Genomic DNA, 19203 nt, shown 5'->3' with positions numbered 1-19203 from the left:
GTTTATTGATGTTATGTTTATAAGTAAATAATTGTAAAAAAGGTGTTTTAAGTTCTTTTGTTTTCAAGCTTTGTTTAATTGTAGATCCTCAAAATAATTATTTGAAATATGTATATTTATGTATTTGTCTTAATATTATGATTTGATATGTTGATTCAGCTGATATTTCTTCTATAAATTCTGTATAGAATTAAGTTATGTTTATTTCATAATTTCATTTAATTTTTTAAGGTTATGATTTAAGAAAAGGTTAAGTTGTTTTTTCTCTAATTAAAGTCCAATTTCTTTTGGCAAATACGAGCTGCGTGTCATTTTATTTTTGTTAACTTTACCCAACAGTTATGTTAATAATTAAATTAATTAGATGATAAATCAATATAATATTTCAACTAATGGTTATTTTAACAAGATACCTGATTAAGTCCAAGCCTTTGGCAAACATTATCAAGACATTCTTTTCCTACACTTTCAGCAGACAAGGTGCACTCTATTGTTGTACTATCTAGCAGTTCAACACAAATGACAAATAATGACTTGGAAACAACATTATACTGTCTACTACTCTTTTTCAGCCTAAACTTAAATGGCATTATCTGTAAAAGAAATTGGAAAAATAACAATTATAACTATTAACAAAAGATGTTTATACGCATACTTAAGATATTTCATGAACTGAACATATATATATAAATGTCAGTGTAATAATTCAAAATAATTGATAGAAAGAAGTCACCCAAAGCTATAAAACTAAAATAATCTAAAATTAGTTTTTATCCATATTGAACTGTACATATTTATTCATTCAAATAGTATAAGGCACATTCAGAAAGCAAGTATTCATTAGACTTAAAAAAAATAAAGAAAAATGTTTTTAAGTACTAATAATTTTAATATTAAAAAAAAATAAATCAAAATATGTAATCCTACTGTACTATCACACCTTAAAGTACTTTTTAAAATAATTTCTTTCAATAGTAATGCAACTTTTATAGTGAAACCAATTTTTGAACATACTTTTCATAAAATGACGATGGTTGTGAAGAAGAAAAGAGAAGAGAGATTTATGAGACATCTCTTTTAGTTTTTGAATAGTTGGCATTTTAGAGAGACAATTATGAAATCATAAAAACTGATCTCACAACCCTTTTTGTTAGCAAATCATCATTTATAATAGATGGCTGCCTACCCTGTCTTATTGTGCATTTTTAGGTCCTTCATTAAACATATAACCTAATTTTCTTACCATTCCATCATCATTACTTTTTCACTAATTTGATAATGAACAATTGCTAATTTCACATTTCATACATTAAAAAAAACACAGGTAACAGACTATAATAATTACATGGTCAGCAAAACTACACACATAATTGTAAATAGAAACTGCTTTTTCTGTAATTGAATCTGTAGCAAGTTAACATACAAAGCACAGTGTAAATGTGCTCAGAAATGACTGAACTGCACCAGTGGATAATGTTCCATTTGGAAATGGTACCCATTTTTCCAAAATGCTTTGTATTTATCACGAACCAGATAAGAACACTGTTCAATGCTATTCTAGTCCTTCCAGCACACCAGATATCAAAATTTTTTGAAGAAAACTACAACTAAAGTTTAGTATCAAAGATATACTATGTTAACACAGAATATATGTAGAGATATATTTAAGCTAGTACCCTATAATCTAAGGTAACTGTTATTAAAATTACATTAGTCTGAACTAGCTTAGGTTCTTAATAAACAGTGACCGTTTCACTGATCTGAAAAAGTTTGATTTCAAGTGAAAGCTAAACCAAGTGAAGTTTTTATAAATTGTAAAGTTTATTCTGTGTGTATACTAACACAATACTGGTCTTGTAATCAGTAACAAAACTGGGGTAAAATTTTTAAATTATGTTACACAGTGTAATTATGAAGCTACAATACTGTGTCTAATAAGAAAAAATAACATGTAATCAAGTGATAATTAAGATAAAAGACTTTTTTAAAACATACAACCACTTTTGTTCCTTAAGAGTATTATATATTAGTTTTAAGGGCTAAATTATATATTTACAGCTTTATTAATTTTGTTATTACGGCACTTTTCAAGATGCCTGCAGCCAATCTGTAGTTAGTCAATTGTTGTAGTTAGTTAGCTGTTAGATGGCGCCACTGAAAGGAGAAATAAATAAATTAAAATTATAATCTAATTTATGTAATAAATTTATAAAATAAATAAATATAATCTAACTAAACTTAACCTAAGCTCGCTAACCTTGACTAGCAAGTAAGTGTAGTTTAAGTTTGGTTTAATTATATTTATACTTTTAGATTTATTACATATATATATATAAATTTATTATACAGTGCACCTTCAATTTACACGGTTCCAGACGGAAATAATTTTTCATAAAAAAATTTTTTTATAATGAAATCGCGTAAATTGAGACTCATATTTAATGCAGAAATACAGGTTAGGTTCTTGTTAAGTTATGTAGTAAATGATATATGTACATTACTGTACTTTATTTTACTAATTCATTACAGTATCATTGTATTATTTTAATGATATTACAGTACAATGTATGTTTTTAAAAAGAAAAAATATGTACTATTTATTTATTTTCTCCTTTCTGTGGCGCGCCATGTAACAACTATGACAACTGACTATCTACAGATCGGCTGCGGGCATCTTCTTGAAAAGTACTGTTATTACATTAAAATAACTAGATTTTTTTAAATTAAATGATTTTTAACCACACAACATCTAAAGTTGTACATTGTAAACACTTTACATTGTTTATGAAGTAAATTTGAGGATTAAAGAGAAAGAGAGGACCAACTTAGGAAGTTATACACAATGTGAAAAAAATAGTATTTGTGCTGTATAAAGATAATATCTGTTTATAATAATGAAATTATGCTGCTGCCATTCTGTACTTCAAAATCTATTCCTAATGTATATGTCATTCTAGTTTAGACTAAGTATTAACAAACAGATTTAATTAAAAACATTAGCGTCCTTAGATTGAGTAATAGTAAACAAGCACCAAGTAAATGAAAAATCTAACTTCTATATCTGCAGTTCTGAAATGAAAAAAAATCAAATAAATAATGGATAAATACACCAAAGATGTAATACAAACTCATACAATCAATGAAAATAATGACTCAAAAAACAATTTATACAAACATTAAGATGCATACCATTAGTAAATTGTTAAAAGAATTATTCAATATGTAATGATAAAGTAGTAATACAGTAATCAGAGAATTGAATTTGCTACAATACTGTTATTTGCAAATAATACAATTTACAAGTTAACCTCAATTAATAAAAGTAAAAAATCCAGAATATCTGAAATGAGCATTAAAACATTTAAAATTGTCAAACACTAAAGAGCTTAGCTCTTTGATTAATCGCCTTGGGAAAACAACAAAAATAGCTAAATTTTTTCTTCACAAAGAATGAAAATTTAATTTGTGTAAGGGAAAATATAACAAATTTACTACATATTTAATGAAAAATAATATATATATATAAATCACTGCATCCAAATAGTTTTGCACCTTTATGTTGACTGTTGTATGGGTTATGTCTTTGTTTACTTAAAGCAAATTCCTAATTATAGATTAGTCTTCTTACTAACTTTATCAATGACATGTCAGATTATGGCAGATCAGTTTGCCTTTTTAATTTGGGTTGATCATTTGAGCTCTACACTGGTATAAATTCGCTTACTTTAAGAAAATGAATGAGATAATCAGTTAATACTTGATAATATAAAGACTGACTGACAAAGGAAATTAACTCTGTGAAATTAATAATGTATCATCAATCTGAAATTAAAGGAAATATTACAGTAGACATTAATTTTTCATTCTCAACCAAAAACATAACAAATTTTTCTTTTATAATTTTTTACTTCAGCAAATTCAAACTTCTAATGTTTTTAGGTTAGCCATATTCCAAAGCAAAATTAAAACAATTAGAGGTGCAACACAAATGATAATTATTAATCTTTGACTTAGTTTCTATTAATCAAGCAAAATTAAGGGCAAATATTTACATAAGCATTATATCTAAAGTAATGCAGCTGAGCAGTGTAAACTTACGATGCCGTTTTAAAAGCAAACATTTAGAAAGTATGTGTTAGTCACAGGCTAGTTGTCACATTTCTTTTAGCAAACAAGTTAAAATTTAATAATAAACAAATTACTTTCTGCATCACGTAACTAAATAGCTTTTTTCCAAACAAATACAAATACGCGCTGCAAAAATACCTAAACCCAAATTTTTACACATAAATAACTAAAATAGCGCAGCACAAAACAAAAACAGTACAACCATAACTGCAGATTCCACATGAAAAACATTTCATCTGTCAAATTTTTCCCTCTCAGAAAAAAATAAGTTTGAAATTTATGTTGCGAACCGTTATCTCTAATCATTATATTCTTAGTTTGATGTATTCGCACCAATTCTATTTCTTTATTGATTTTACTGGTTATAATTATGTTTTAAACAGATATTTTCCAACAAACATTGGCTAACCTGTTGTCAGCTGGGTAAGGTTTTTGCTATGGAGATTTACTATGTTGTATGGAGGGTATTGTGTTTTAATTTGATAACGTTTTTGAATGCAGATTGACTGATACGAGATGTAAAATAAATTGTTAATGAGCCCTTTTTTTATGTATCACAGAAATAGATTAAAATATTAAAGTACGATAGAGGAATACAGGTAATAAAAGTGTGTTTTTGAATTATCGACTGAAATAAGTATCGTAAAATATTCTTTTTTAAATATAAGTATTCGGAACCAATCTACTAACTGTTACATTATTTGCGTCTACCTGAATATAAAGTAGTTTTTGTTAATTGATGTAGTTTTATAACTGATATTTGTGTTTATTACGTTCTGTGAATTAATTGCTTTTATTATGAAGAAATACATTTTGTAAAAAAAATTTATAAAATGAAAATAAATAACGTATGGTAAATTTACTTTTGCTCAGTTATTTTTTATTTCATAATAAATTGTAATGTAGGCAAGTGTGATATAAATTTTGTTACTTAAAATTATATAGTATATATAAAAGATAACATTCTAAGTGAACTCAGAACATTAAAAAAAAAAAAAGAACCACATCTTAACATATTTGAACGCATAATAAAACATACAGAAATATAATACTAAATGAACAGATATAAAATCAAACACACTTTTCTATTTATATAAATGTCTCCCTAATTAATTAAAATCACATAGATACATCAGCTGATGCCTGGATGAGAACAATAGTTTGGTCATTGAAGATGGTTGCAAAGATGACTGAAAATGTTGAAGTAATTATTAAATATTTTTTAATTTAAAATTTATTTTGATAGTACAAACAGTAAGTTAAAAAAAACCTGTTCTACTACTGATCTGGTATCCTTGTAATCGGTATCCAGGAGGCCTTATTATTAATTTTTTTTTAATGTAATGTTTACAGTATATTTTTTTTAAAGTGGAGTAAACTTCACTTTTAATCATACTTGTTGCATTGTATATAATTCTGTTTATAGGCTGTAAGTAAAGTATTTATTAAGAGGAATCTAATGCCAGTCAGTTGAGGCTCTACAAAATGATTTGTATTAATAAAATTCTTAGAAATAATGGTAATATTGTAACACTACTAGGAAGTTCAGAAAAATATGAACTGCGCTTTTGTTTTTAACGCTTATTAGTACTAAATAAAAAAAAAAAACATTTGTTACTTTGCTACGTGGTTTCCTCTGAATGTCCTTTTTCTCAAAATATGGTTAGCCTGTTTTTTCTTAACTAAATGACATTCATGGACAAAAAGGATAAAAAGTTTATGTACACATAATGGCCAAATTGCTCATGAACTCATGATGAGTTCATTGCTCATGGACTCATCTTTGTGTCACTCCGGAAATCCCAGTGCCTCCTTCACTAGTTCAAACATAATAAATGACAGTGGGTGGGTTAAATCGACCATACAGCAGATGTTCTAAGGTTTCCAAGTAAATCTTGTCTCAGTGTTAACTGCTGTTTGAGACCTGATGTCACAATCCTGATTGGTTGATGGTACCTTTTTTTTAGGTGGCTTTCACTCTTCCAATAATTGTTAGCGTTATGCAGCATTCAATTCGCAGTGTAATGTTTGTTTAGAAAATCAACCTACAATACACCTTTCCAGTCCCAAAAGACACGTGGGTTTTCCAGCAGATGGACATGTTTCACCCTCACAGGGCAAAGCTCCCATTGCTATGCTATACACTCACTGATTTTGAGTAGAGTGTAGTAGTAATAGATGCATGTTTATCATGTATGACTATTCCGTGCAAAGAGATATTTTGTTGAAACTGATTTATGAGTTTTTATCAAATTTTCTTTGAACTTATGTCAACATTTTTTTTTTTGTCTTAAATCATTTGACTGGTTTGATGCAGCTCTCCAAGATTCCCTATCTAGTGCTAGTCATTTCATTTCAGTATAACCCCTACATCCTACATCCCTAACAATTTGTTTTACATATTCCAAACTTTGCCTGCCTGCACAATTTTCCCCTTCTACCTGTCCCTCCAGTATTAAAGTGAGTATTCCAGGATGCCTTAATATGTGGACTATAAGTCTGTCTCTTCTTTTAACCATATTTTTCCAAACGCTTCTTTCTTCATCTGTTTGCTGCAACACCTCTTCATTTGGCCCTATCTGATTTTTAACCCATCTGATTTTTAACATTCTTCTATAGCACCACATTTCAAAATCTTCTAATCTTTTCTTCTCAGGTATTCTGATCATCCAAATTTTACATCCATATAAAGCTACGCTCCAAACATATACTATCAAAAATCTTTTCCTGACGTTTAAATTAATTTTTGATGTAAACAAATTATATTTCTGACTGAAGGCTCGTTTCGCCTGTGCTATTCGGGATTTTATATCGTTCCTGCTTCATCCATCTTCAGTAATTCTACTTCCCAAATAACAAAATTCTTCTACCTCCATAATCTTTTCTCTTCCTATTTTTACATTCAGTGTTCCATCTTCGTTATTTCTACTACATTTCATTACTTTGTACCTGTTTATTTTCATGCAGTAGTTCTTGTGTTCATCCATGCCAATCATTGTTCCTTCTAAATCCTATTTACTCTCAGCTAGAATTGCTATATCATCAGCAAATTGTAGCATCTTTATTCTTTCACCTTGTACTGTTACTCGGATCTAAATTGTTCTTTAACATCATTAACTGTTAGTTCTATGTAAAGATTAAAATGTAACGGGGATAGGGAACATCCTTGTCGGACTCCCTTTCTTATTACAGCATCTTTCTTATGTTCTTCAATTATTACTGTTGCTGTAAATGTTAGCAATTGTTCTTCTATTTCTGTATCTGAACCCTAATTTTTTTTAAAATGCTGAACATTTTATTCCAGTCTACGCTATCAAATGCCAAGTATGTTGGTTTGTTTTTCTTTAATCTTCCTTTTGCTATTAATCTGAGCCCTAAAATTGCTTCCCTTGTCCCTATACTTTTCCTGAAACCAAATTGGTCTTCTCGTAACACTTCTTTTACTCCTGTCAATTCTTCTGTACAGAATTCAAGTTAAGATTTTTTATCATTGCTGGTTAAGCTAATTTTTCTGTATTCTTCACATTTATCTGCTCCTGCTTTCTTTGGTATCATGACTATAACACTTTTTTTGAAGTCTGACGGAACTTCCCCTTTTTCATAAATATTACACACCAGTTTGTATAATCTATCAATCACTTCCTCACCTGCATTGCGTAGTAATTCTACAAGTATTCCGTGTGTTCCAGGAGACTTTCTGCCATTCAAATATTTTAATACTCTCTTAAATTCAGATCTCTGTATTGTTTCTCCCCTTTCATCCTCTTAGACTTCCTCTTCTTCTTCTATAACACCATTTTCTAATTTATTTCCTCCGTATAACTCTTCAATATATTCCACCCAACAATCGACTCTGCTTTTCTATTATATATCGGTGTACCATCTTTATTTAACACATTATTAGAATTTAATTTATGTACCCCAAAATTTTCCTTAACTTTCCTATATGCTCCATTATTTTACCAATGTTCATTTCTCATTCCACTTCTGAACACGTTTCTTTAATCCACTCTTCTTTCGCTAGTTTGCACTTCCTGTTATAGTATTTCTTAATTGTCGATTGTTCCTTTTACTTTCTTCATCACTAGCATTCTTATATTTTCTACGTTCATTCATCAGCTGCAATATATCATCTGAAATCCAAGGTTTTCTACCAGTTCTCTTTGTTCCGCCTAAGTTCGCTTCTGCTGATTTAAGGATTTCCTTTTTAACATTCTCCCATTCTTCTTCTATATTTTCTACCTTACCGTTTTTTTCTCAGACCTCCTGTGATGTCCTCCTCAAAAATCTTCTTTACCTCTTCTTCCTCCAGCTTCTCTAAATTCCACTGATTCATCTGACACACCTTTTCTTCAGTTTTTAAACCCCAATCTACGTTTCATTAACACCAGATTATGGTCGTTGTCTGCTCCAGGGTAAGTTTTGCAGTTGACGAGTTGATTTCAAAATCTTTGTTTAACCATGATATAATTTAACTGATACCTTGCAGTATCACCTGGCTTTTTCCATGTGTATATTTCTTCTATTATGATTTTTAAACTGGGTTTTGGCAATTACTAAATTATACTTCGTGCAAACCTCTAAAAGTTGGTTCCCTCTTTCATTCCTTTTGCCCAGCTCGTATTCAACCACTACATTTCCTTGGTTGCCTTTTCCAATGCTTGCATTCTAATCTCCAACTATTATTAAATGTTCATCTCCTTTTATGTGTTTAATTGCTTCCTCAATTTCTTTGTATACATACACATTACCTCATCATCATCATGGGCGCTTGTAGGCGTATAGACGTTAACAATCGTTGGTTTAATTTTTGATTTTATCCTTATTCCAATGATTGTATTGTTATGCATTTTGAAATACTGTACTCTCTTCCCTACATTCTTGTTCATTACGAAACCTACTCCTGCCTGCCCATTATTTGAAGCTGAGTTAATTATTCCAAAATCACCTGACCAAAAGTCGTTTTCCTCTTCCCATCGAATCTCGCTAACTCCTACTATATCTACATTTATCCTATCCATTTCCCGCTCTGAATTTTCTAACCTACCAACCTTTTTTAGACTTCTAACATTTCACGCTCCGACTCATAGAATGTTATTTTTTGGTGATCCCTTCCTTAGCAGTCCCCACCTGGAGATCCCAATGGGGATGTCAACATAGACTTTGTAAAATACAGGGTACTTTGTGATTGTGGAATGGGCATTTCCAACACTAACCACTTCCAAAGCAATTTCATCTACTAGTGCTGATGATCATCTTCATTGAAGACATTGAACGATCTAATTTTGTCATCTGTCACACTTGTTCTTAAACATCTATTGTGATTTATAGTACACATTTCACATTAAATTTGCTCAATCATTTACTCATGTACTACCATATTCCATTATCATTTCTCCAAACTGTGCATTGAGAGGATGGTGTGATGACCTCATTTATGAGAAACTTCATGATACGTTATGCAACTGATGATAGAACCTCTTGCTTTGACACGATGCTACTGACCAGAGATGCAAATGCCAAGACTGCTAGAGCACCCATCCCCATCTCACCATTCCATCATCAATATCTCTTTGTGTCAACACAATCATGTTCATATGCGAGGCAAAAGTCCAGTTTATATTTCATTAACACTTATTTATTAAGTAAGTTAGTTATAATCTATATTCTCTTATTTGATTTTCTCCTATAGATAATGTGTTGAAATGCTGCTGACTCTTTATTATATGGCTGCAACATGGTTGCAGTCGTGGCGGTTGAATTCTATGCGATCTAAGTTGTCTCTAGTACGAAAACACAATGGATCTATACTTCTGTACAAAGATGTTACTGAAGAATTGAAAAAAATATCTGTTTCCAAAGGTACTGTTCCTTTTTTCCTTTTAATCATTATAATATTTTATTTTATATGTAGAATTGTAAGAAGTAGTGAATATATTTCACTAAAGAAAGGTTTTTCACTCCAAATTTTTTATGTAAAACTTTTAAATCAGAATATTTTGCTGTTTTAAGCTATAAATGCTTTAAAAATAATCTTTTTTTTTGTAGTTTAATATTTTGGAATAATATAGGTGTTCAAATAATTTAAACGCAAAATAAAGTTACTGAATTTTAACAGATAAACTTATGAGCCAGCCAGTAGTTGACATGTATGAAAAAAGTACTTTACATCCCAGAAATTAAATGAAGAAAATAATTAGATTGAGTCTTAATTTGTTAACAGAATTGTGCTATCTCAAGGACAAACAGATGTATACATGTATAGTAGAGGGCATGAAATCTGAAGCTTGTAGTCAAGCAGCTAATATGCTGTATATCAACAATTCTATCAGCCTTTCTTGTATTGGTGTTTACAAAACTGAAAACTAAATCTGTTCAAGATTTAATCTCAGTCTCTTTACAGTTGACGTTAAAAGTAAATCTTATTTAAAAAGGAAATTGTTATCCCAGTCGTTGTTAAGTATAATTTATTTTATAATATAAAATAAAATTATGCTAAAATATTTCATTTGTAATTATTGTTTGAAAATGTTAGAGGTATTTCTAAATCTAGATTATGATAATTTATGGCCCAGCAATTAAAAATTACAAGTGATGTATTTGTTGACAAAATTGGTAAATGTAAAGTCAACACTTCTTTTAAATGAAACAGAGTATGAATTATTGTAATAAATGAAACATTTTAATTAACCAACTAACAGTAAAGACATACATCGATAGCAAGCATCATGTACAAAATAAAAAAGTATTACTCTTTTTATAGAATACATTAAAGTTGAAAGATTTGTGTAATAATAATGTTCAGTCATTTTTGTTCATCTGTTGAGTGCATTTTGCCAGTGCTGCATGTTGATTTTCCTGATTTATAATAGTGTGTGTATAGTATAGGTTAAATTTTTATTTGATCTGTAGTTGTAAGCATGATGAACGTACTAAAATCCACTGTGATGTATAACAAATTAAGTTGGCAAGCTTGGGAGTTAATTTGTAATGTGCATGAATTCATGAAAGAAAAAGCAAGTAAATTTGGAAAGTCTGGAAATGACGATAAGCATATTAATCCAATTTAAAAGTGTAAAGAAAGAACAGCAGCTGTGTGTAAAATATCATGATCACAAGTTCAAAGAGTAAGGAAACAGAAAAAGGAGTTAATTAAAAAAAAATTACAAGAAAACCCATCAGAGACTTATACTTCTTTCAGTACACCTAGAAAATATAAAATCCACGACAAACTGGTAATAGGCCTGGATAATTTTGACATGTGCATAGTGAGAGTGACCGTAAACTAATTTCCTCTAAAAAAAAACAAAAAACAGTTGTCTACCATTCCAAAATTGCTGGTATGGCTGAAAAATTCAATAGGATTCTAAGGAAGTAAAAGAAGCCTAAGAATAAGAAGGGTTGGAAAGTTGTTATTGAACATGTTGACATTAGGATTAAATGAATGCAGTACATAAAACATGCTGGGGATGAAATTGGATTTATTCCAGACAAATTATCAATCTGGTAAGCAAGTGCAGCAACTGGCTACTATCACGATTCTGTGAATGCAAATAATTACTCTAAATGGGTTGAAGAGAAATTAATGAGAAATCTTTCTGAAAATTCCATAATAATTTTAGACAATGTATCACAGAACATTGGAAGAAAAATTACCTACATCCAATTCAAGAAAACAAGAAATGTAGAACTGGTTATGTAATAACATTCCATTCTCATTTACTATGTTAAAATCTCAACTATATGAGAGATAAAAGGCACAATGAAAAATACACAGTGTTTAAGTTTGATGAACTTGACAAGAAAAACTGTCATGAAATGTTACACCTACTATCCAGATAATGTTTTTAATGCAACAATGTTATAAGATTATGTTTTTAATTTGAGGTTGGTTAACAGTTTCTCTCTCAGTGGTTGATATAAAATATAGCTTAAGTTCTGTTGGAATCTGAGGTCATCGGCACACAAATCAGGATGTTAGAGGGCTGAAGCTCCTTCAAGAGAGAGAGAGAGAGAGAGAGAGAGACTACAGATAAAGTATAGAATAATTGTTTTATAATTACCAGAGATCTCTTGAGATATGCAATAAATATGCCAAAGTTAACTAATTATAAAGAAATAGATTGTACATTTTAACTAACAGAATATCATTGCATTTTAGTTATTAGGTGTATTTTTTTTACCCAACTTTAAGGTAATGTTTTTGCATCTTTAATTCCAAAACATCTGTACTAATTTTCATGAAATCTGTTTCAAAATATATGTATCAATTACACAAATATCTTGAAAAAACCAAAGGGCAGATATGCTCCAATGAGGATTCTATGATTCACTTCTAATAGATTATTTATATTTGCTTTATTACACAGGAGACTCTAGTCATATTGTGACAGAAACTATAAGTACAAGCCCTAGAAAAGAGTTACCAGTTCAGGGTATTGCCACAAGCAGGTTTATACCAGAAGGTAAATCTCAAGTTGGCGATATTCTTTGGTTTACTTCAACAAAGAAGAGTATTTCATTATATCCAATGGTTAGTAGAATTTTATACTTTACATAAATTAAGTTATATATAAAGGTTGTTTATTTTCTACATAAAAAGTTAAATATTTATAATGTTTTGAATTGTGAATATTTTGTGTTTAATAATCTGAAGTTTAATATAAGTTTACATGTGGAATTATATAAATATTTATCTATTTCATTTTTGCTCAGGAATTTTAAATTTTTCTAGAAACTTTAAATACATGTATTTATTTTTTTTATGAAACAACATTAAGAAATTAGTGTTTGAAAATAATGTAGACTGTAAGTAATATTTTTAAAACAACATTTGGAATTTTAATTTTGAACGTTGTAAGCAAGCAGTGGTTTTCTTACTAATTTGCAGTATAAATTAAATTATTAATCCAGTGAATATTAATTTACTTATTTCTAGAAGAGGTGATTGAATTTTAAATAATTAATGTAATTATTATTAGGCTTGTTAATTATTGCATTAACTACAGAATAATAAGATAATGAATATTCAATTTTTAATCACTAAAGATTGATATTGTATTAAAAAAAACTATTTTGTTAAATAAATTTTCTAAAAGGAACTAGTCATTTTCCGCATTGGTCACTACATCACTAAAATAGTGTAGGATCATAAGCAAAAATATAACTTGTAGATTCTTGTAGAATCTCTAAACTTGTAGAATCAAGTATAGACACGTTACAAGTATGACAGTGGCAAGTTTCAAAATACTTGCCATTGTCAGTGACTGTAAAAGGCATGGAATATTCTATTTGTTAGAAGTAATTTTTGACATAGAATTCAATTTTAACATTTTTTAATATTTTTCTTTGCCATAGATTTGGAAGGTAGAATTAATTTAGAAGAAATAGTTGTAGTACCTTTCCGTGTTGTCAGACATTCATTATTCTAAACCCTGGTTAAGGGAAAGAGTTACACCACAACATTTTGTTTAAATTTAAGAGGGTTCAAAAAGAAAGGGAATTGATTTCTCTTTTTTTTAAATATTAGAAGAATCTAAAATTGTGTTATGTAATTTTATGTTGAATGTATCAAGACTTTATTCTGAATTTCAAAATTCAATTTCATCATTATAATTATTTTTAGGTGGTAGGTTTTAAAAGTTGTGGAAGACATTATTTTTTTTTTTTTAATTTTTATCATATGTACATACTGCGTTTCACAGATCATTGTATACGTTAGAATATTAAATCCAATTTACTGTTGTCTTTGAAGTAATAATGTCCCCTATATAGATCCAAAAAAGTAAACAGTGAAATTATTCTTAAATTGATTGCCACAATTAAAAATATTATATCACATACAGGTGGCATGAGCAGATGTGACACGTTTTACTTTTGAATATTGTACCAGCACAATAGTTATGGTTGGTAGTCATGTTTGGTAGAAAGGGAGGGGAATGGTAAAGAAGAGGATGTCATCTTATATAGTCAGTCTCAATGAAGTGTTGGGATGTGTAACAGTGTTATCTGTTCATAGTTATTGCGAAATGAAGCCTGTGATAAAACTTAAATGGGTTTTTAGATGACACTTCAGTGTTTGTCGACATGGTCATATAACATTTCCGAATACCATATGGCTGGGATAAATAGATTTGAAGAAGCTAGAAATGTATTTGAGATGAAGGATGGATATAGAAGCCAGATAACTTGCAGAGAGTGAGGGGAGAATTTTAATACAGTTGTTGGTGTGTCAGCACTCAAATTTTAGTACTGAGTAGAAAAAAATTATTTCTAATGTTCATAGTGAACAAATTTCATCCTTACAAATTGCAACTTGTGAAAAACCTTGTACCAGAGATGAGGGAGCATGAGTTTCTACATTGCCATGTCTAGAATAATTTGCGATGGACTGATGAAGGAAATTTTTATCTTTTGGGATTTGTAAACAAACAGTATATTTGATACTGATCATTGATATGTATAATGCTGTTCTGTGAACCCTAATAGATTAAATTGAACTGTTAAAAAAATTTTATTTTATTTAATGTTTTATGATATGTATAACTAGTTAGTTATACATATCATATACATATCTTATACATATCTTTTTAAACGACAAACTGAACCAAATTTAATGAATAAATGTTTTCAAAACTTATGTTTTCAGTGACTAATGAGCTGTTCTCATCCTGGTGTCAGCTGGTGTTATTCCTGGTGGTTTTTTGAGTTAAACGCATACACATATTTAGAATGTGTTTCATAAGTATGTTAAGATTTTAATCGTTTCTTCATTTAGCATATTATTGTTTTGTGTTTGTTCTTCATATTGTTCAATCGTTTAAAGATGCAGTAATTTTTTAACCATGTAGAATTTCAGGTTATTTGATTTTTTAAACTTGGTTCAGTTTGTTTCTTAAAAATGTATGATTTAAAATAATTTTCATTATCTTAATAAGAGGAAAACATAGAAAAATTTTACAGAAAGTAAAATACAAGTAATTTTATTTTTTTCATTGCTTCAGTAATTTTTCATTTTCTTTAAACTGCACATTGAAAGGTTAAGGATATTTATGAAAACAGTTGCTATAATTTGAAATAATATATCGTATATTGCTACAGGTTTTGTCATAGAATGTGTGAAGTTTTCATTTTTTTTAAACTTGTGATCCCAAAGTTTGAGCAGAAACCCTTTTGATATATTGAAATTCAAATTCAAACACCTACATAAACCATGAGGTTATGCTAAAGTGTTTGTAATAATAATAATAATATATTTATTTTTTTAACTTTTACACATAGATAAATCTAAAATGTACAAAAATATAAAAAAATGTCTTTATATTTACATTCAGTGGTAAAAAAAAAATAATAAAATAATATCAAGAGAGTCCAATATACACACAAACAAGCATGAGCTGCTAAAGTATAATAAATTATGCATGTATTAATTTATTCATGAAAGCATTTATTTCTCACTGCTTATAAATATTTATGTGACTTTGTACTCTACGTGATGTTTTGAACTGATAAAAATTTATTTGAACTTGTAAGATTCATCAGAGTAAATGTGTTCTGCCTATACTTATAGAATGTTTAATAACATTTAAAAAAATTGAATAACATATGCATATATAATAAATAAATATTTATATAACATATATTTTATAGAGTTTTTAGTAACATTTACTATATTTTTTAACAAAATTATTATTTTAATTTTACCCATTTACAATAGAAGTTAAATTTTATTGGATGTGAAAACAATTATTTAAGAAATTATAAAAAACTAAACTTGTTTAAAACGTAAGAAAATAATCTCACAGTTGACAGATTTGTTGTATGGATTGTGTCAAATACAGAGTGTATCACGAAGTTCTCCTGAGACTTTCATTACCCATTCTACTTGTGAAAATAATGGAAAAAGTTCATCTAAACATGAAACCTAAAATGTTTCGTTTGTGAGTTCCGGTTAGTGAAAGATATCGCTTGGATTTCAGCTACCCTGGTCAAATGAGGTTATACTGATATTTTTAGGATGTTAATTAAGGGGCAAAATCAGTGATTTCTAATGGTTTTTGACACAAAAAAATCGAATAAAATAGATTCCAGAACTGTATCTGATGTAGTTTTTGAGAATTCTGGGGCAAAAACCAATAAATTGGGAAAAAACCCAGTTTTATATGTTTGGCGTACAATAACTTTGTTTAATAGATAATAAAAACAGAAAACATTTAAACAAAACTTGTAGAAAATTAATTCTGAATGAAATTGTGTAAGATAAGTTGAATAAAAAATTAGAAAAATTCAAATTTTATTTAGAAACAATACAGTAGACCAAAGTGAATTATACTTACCAGTTTATAATAAATGTTCAAAAAATAAGCCTGCCATTATCAACACACTTCTTGGCAAGCTTCTATACTGCTTTTGTCGCTCTTTTTAGTTCTTCAGGGCGGTCCTTAAGTTGCTCAGCTGCATCCTTAATGTGGATAATTAATTCCTCATGAGAATGTACAGTGTGGCCGGTAAGTCACCATACCCTTAAAGTTAATGAAAAAATATGAGTTAGGATATGTGTTTAGAATATATTTTATTTTCGTTACGAGTTGGTTGGCAAAGTTTTTTTATAACATTACACACTGTGAGTAAAAAACAGTTGTGCTGAAATGGCTGACATGAATAGTTACAGCACTGAGGAGCAGTTAGTAACAAGTGTTTGGGTTCATGAACGACAATGCAAATCAAATACTAAAACTGATTAGCGATTTGTTTCGGCAATGCTTTAATAAGCTGCCACCATGAAAAACAATAATGATAGGCCGTGAAGTGGGCGAAAGTTAAAATGGTTAGAAACATGTGCTGCTATTCAGTTTCCATTGAACAATCCCCAATGAAATAAATTCATAAAGCTGAACTTCATATATTATGACAAGGCAAGACCATATGAAAAAGGATTTGAAAGTTGGCCATTTTGTCTGATGTTCATCAATGAACTGTCAGATGCAGACATGGAACGTCACACTGCATTCTGCCAGGCTTTATTAGAAATATTCCCCGCTGCAGTGCACTGTGGAAAGGTGTTTTTATTGATGAATGTGCAATCTATTACAGTTCGTATGCTAGAAACATGTTATTTTGGGAAAAAGAAAATCCTTATTACACAACAGAGTTGGAAAGAAATCCACCACATGTCATGATATTGGTTGGAATGACTGCTTGTCATTTGTTTGGTCCTTATTTTTTTTTATGGGTCAGTGAATGCAGAAACCTATTTAGAGATGTTGGAGGCATGGTTAATACCACAGTTTCAAGAGAAGGATCTCATGGAATGAGTATGGTTGTCGAAGGATGGAGCACCTGCACATTTTGCCCTATCAGTTTGTGCATGTCTGAATGAAAAGTTTCAAGGACGTTGGATTGACCATGGTACTCTAGCATCGCCAGGTCTGTTATCATGGCCACCATGCAGTCCTGATCTCACCACACTAGACAATTCAATTATGGGGAATTATCAAGGCACATCTGCATGTCGCTCCACCACAAATGAAGAATTGCGTGTCGTTGTGATGGATGCTTTTCATAACATAACATCAGAATTGCTCTGTCGTCGTATAGAATTGTATGTGCAACATGAGGACGAACACTCAGACCCACTGGACCATTAAAGTTAATACTATGTTTCAAGTAAGTAAATAAAATAGTTGATTATTATATCAAACTTTTCATTTATACTCATTACAAATTTTTAGTTCTAACTCTAGGGGGTACAGTAACTTCCCAGCCATTCCTGCATTTTTGTTTTGTATATCATATTTTTCATCCATCCCCAAATCTAAACATTTTAGATCAGACAATCTTGGTGATCAGAAATGAAATCTCTACAATTAATCAATTTTTTAGGGAAATTATGATTTAAGTGTGTGGAAACAACTCAAGAGAAGTTTGGTGGCACGCCATAATGTTGGAAGTATACTTTGCATCTTAGTGCTAGAGGAACTTGTACAAGTAGCTGTGGTAACTGTTCTTGAAGAAAGTGAAGTAGACCTCAGCATTTAAGCAACCAGGTAATATGAATGGTTTAAACAGCCGACTGTGAAGGAAGTCACACCTGACATTGACATTAAATTGGTTTTAAAATTGCCTTCCACCATTTCATAAGGATTTACTTCTTCCCATGCATGCTCATTGTATAAGTTTTTAACATCATCTCAGGTGAAATTTGCTTCGTTTGTTGACAAAACATACTTGTGGAGTTGTTGATCTATATTCCACCAGTTGCAGAATTCCAAGCAAAGCAGACTGTCTCCTGTGTGTGATATTGAACTGGCTGTCTATGATTAGGATAAAACTTGTTTTTTTTAGGTATCCTCCAGATCATCGAATGCTAAACTCCAATCTGCGTAGAAAGATGTGTGGTGACACGTGGACTGCACTGAAATGCATCGATAATTATTTCATCAATAACAGCGTCATATTGTATAGATAGTTCGTAGCTGGTATAACTACTAAGTAGTGAACTGTTTCCTGTAGTGAATTGTTTTAGTGATCTGGAATCCCCAAATAATGTGACTCTGAAAACGTATTTCATATTCTACTCCAGGAGCTGTAGCATTACCATTACACACACCCAAAATGAATACCATATCAGCGTATTCCCTGTTGATGTAAATAAGTATGACATAACTTCAATGGCAAACTGATCACATTCAAACTAAAATTCACAGAAAAACTTCACTAATGACAGTACAGTTCACAGTATCCAATATATTTAATGTACCTCCAGAATGATTTAAACACTAATTCAGTATTGTGCATTCTTAATCCACTGTTGTTATTTTATTACCAACTTTGAAATAATAATTTTTCATACAATTTATTGTATTTCTATCATTAATAAAAAAAAATTATTATCAAAGTAATTTTTATTTTACAATTGTGCAATTTCTAGTTTTTTCAATTTTTTTTAACGGTAAATTTTGTTTTTACAAATTTTTCACATCGCCAATTTGTTTATATTAATTACCTTCTGACAAATGTAGTACTAGATTTGTACTGTCACTAAATAAAATTTGAATTTTTTGAACTTTTCTTTGT

The 19203-nt window shown here is 29.7% G+C and overlaps 2 protein-coding genes across 3 annotated transcripts in view; one reads left to right on the top strand and one right to left on the bottom strand.

The window, feature by feature from the left end:
- The window catches only part of Pez (protein tyrosine phosphatase non-receptor pez), a 53578-nt gene extending 49248 nt beyond the window's left edge, over nucleotides 1-4330 (bottom strand). Inside the window, exons 1-2 of one of the 2 annotated variants that reach the window (XM_075371976.1) lie at nucleotides 4203-4330; nucleotides 414-593 (exon numbers count right to left, since the gene is read on the bottom strand). In XM_075371976.1, coding sequence (XP_075228091.1) covers nucleotides 414-593; nucleotides 4203-4211 — 189 coding nt within the window. In that variant the 5' untranslated portion in view covers nucleotides 4212-4330. Of the gene's footprint in view, nucleotides 1-413; nucleotides 594-4098 lie in introns of both variants that reach the window. The other variant, XM_075371977.1, reaches the window with a different exon arrangement.
- Nucleotides 4331-4562: 232 nt separating this feature from the next.
- Nucleotides 4563-19203, top strand: part of Hcs (holocarboxylase synthetase-like protein) — a 74579-nt gene continuing 59938 nt past the window's right edge. Inside the window, exons 1-3 of the mRNA XM_075371441.1 lie at nucleotides 4563-4727; nucleotides 9821-9990; nucleotides 12498-12661. Coding sequence (XP_075227556.1) covers nucleotides 9834-9990; nucleotides 12498-12661 — 321 coding nt within the window. The 5' untranslated portion in view covers nucleotides 4563-4727; nucleotides 9821-9833. The remainder of the gene's footprint in view (nucleotides 4728-9820; nucleotides 9991-12497; nucleotides 12662-19203) is intronic.

The sequence above is a fragment of the Lycorma delicatula genome, chromosome 7 (genome assembly GCF_047948215.1).
Source record: "Lycorma delicatula isolate Av1 chromosome 7, ASM4794821v1, whole genome shotgun sequence".
Lineage (NCBI taxonomy): Eukaryota > Metazoa > Arthropoda > Insecta > Hemiptera > Fulgoridae > Lycorma > Lycorma delicatula.
This window is presented reverse-complemented; position numbering and strand designations above follow the sequence as displayed.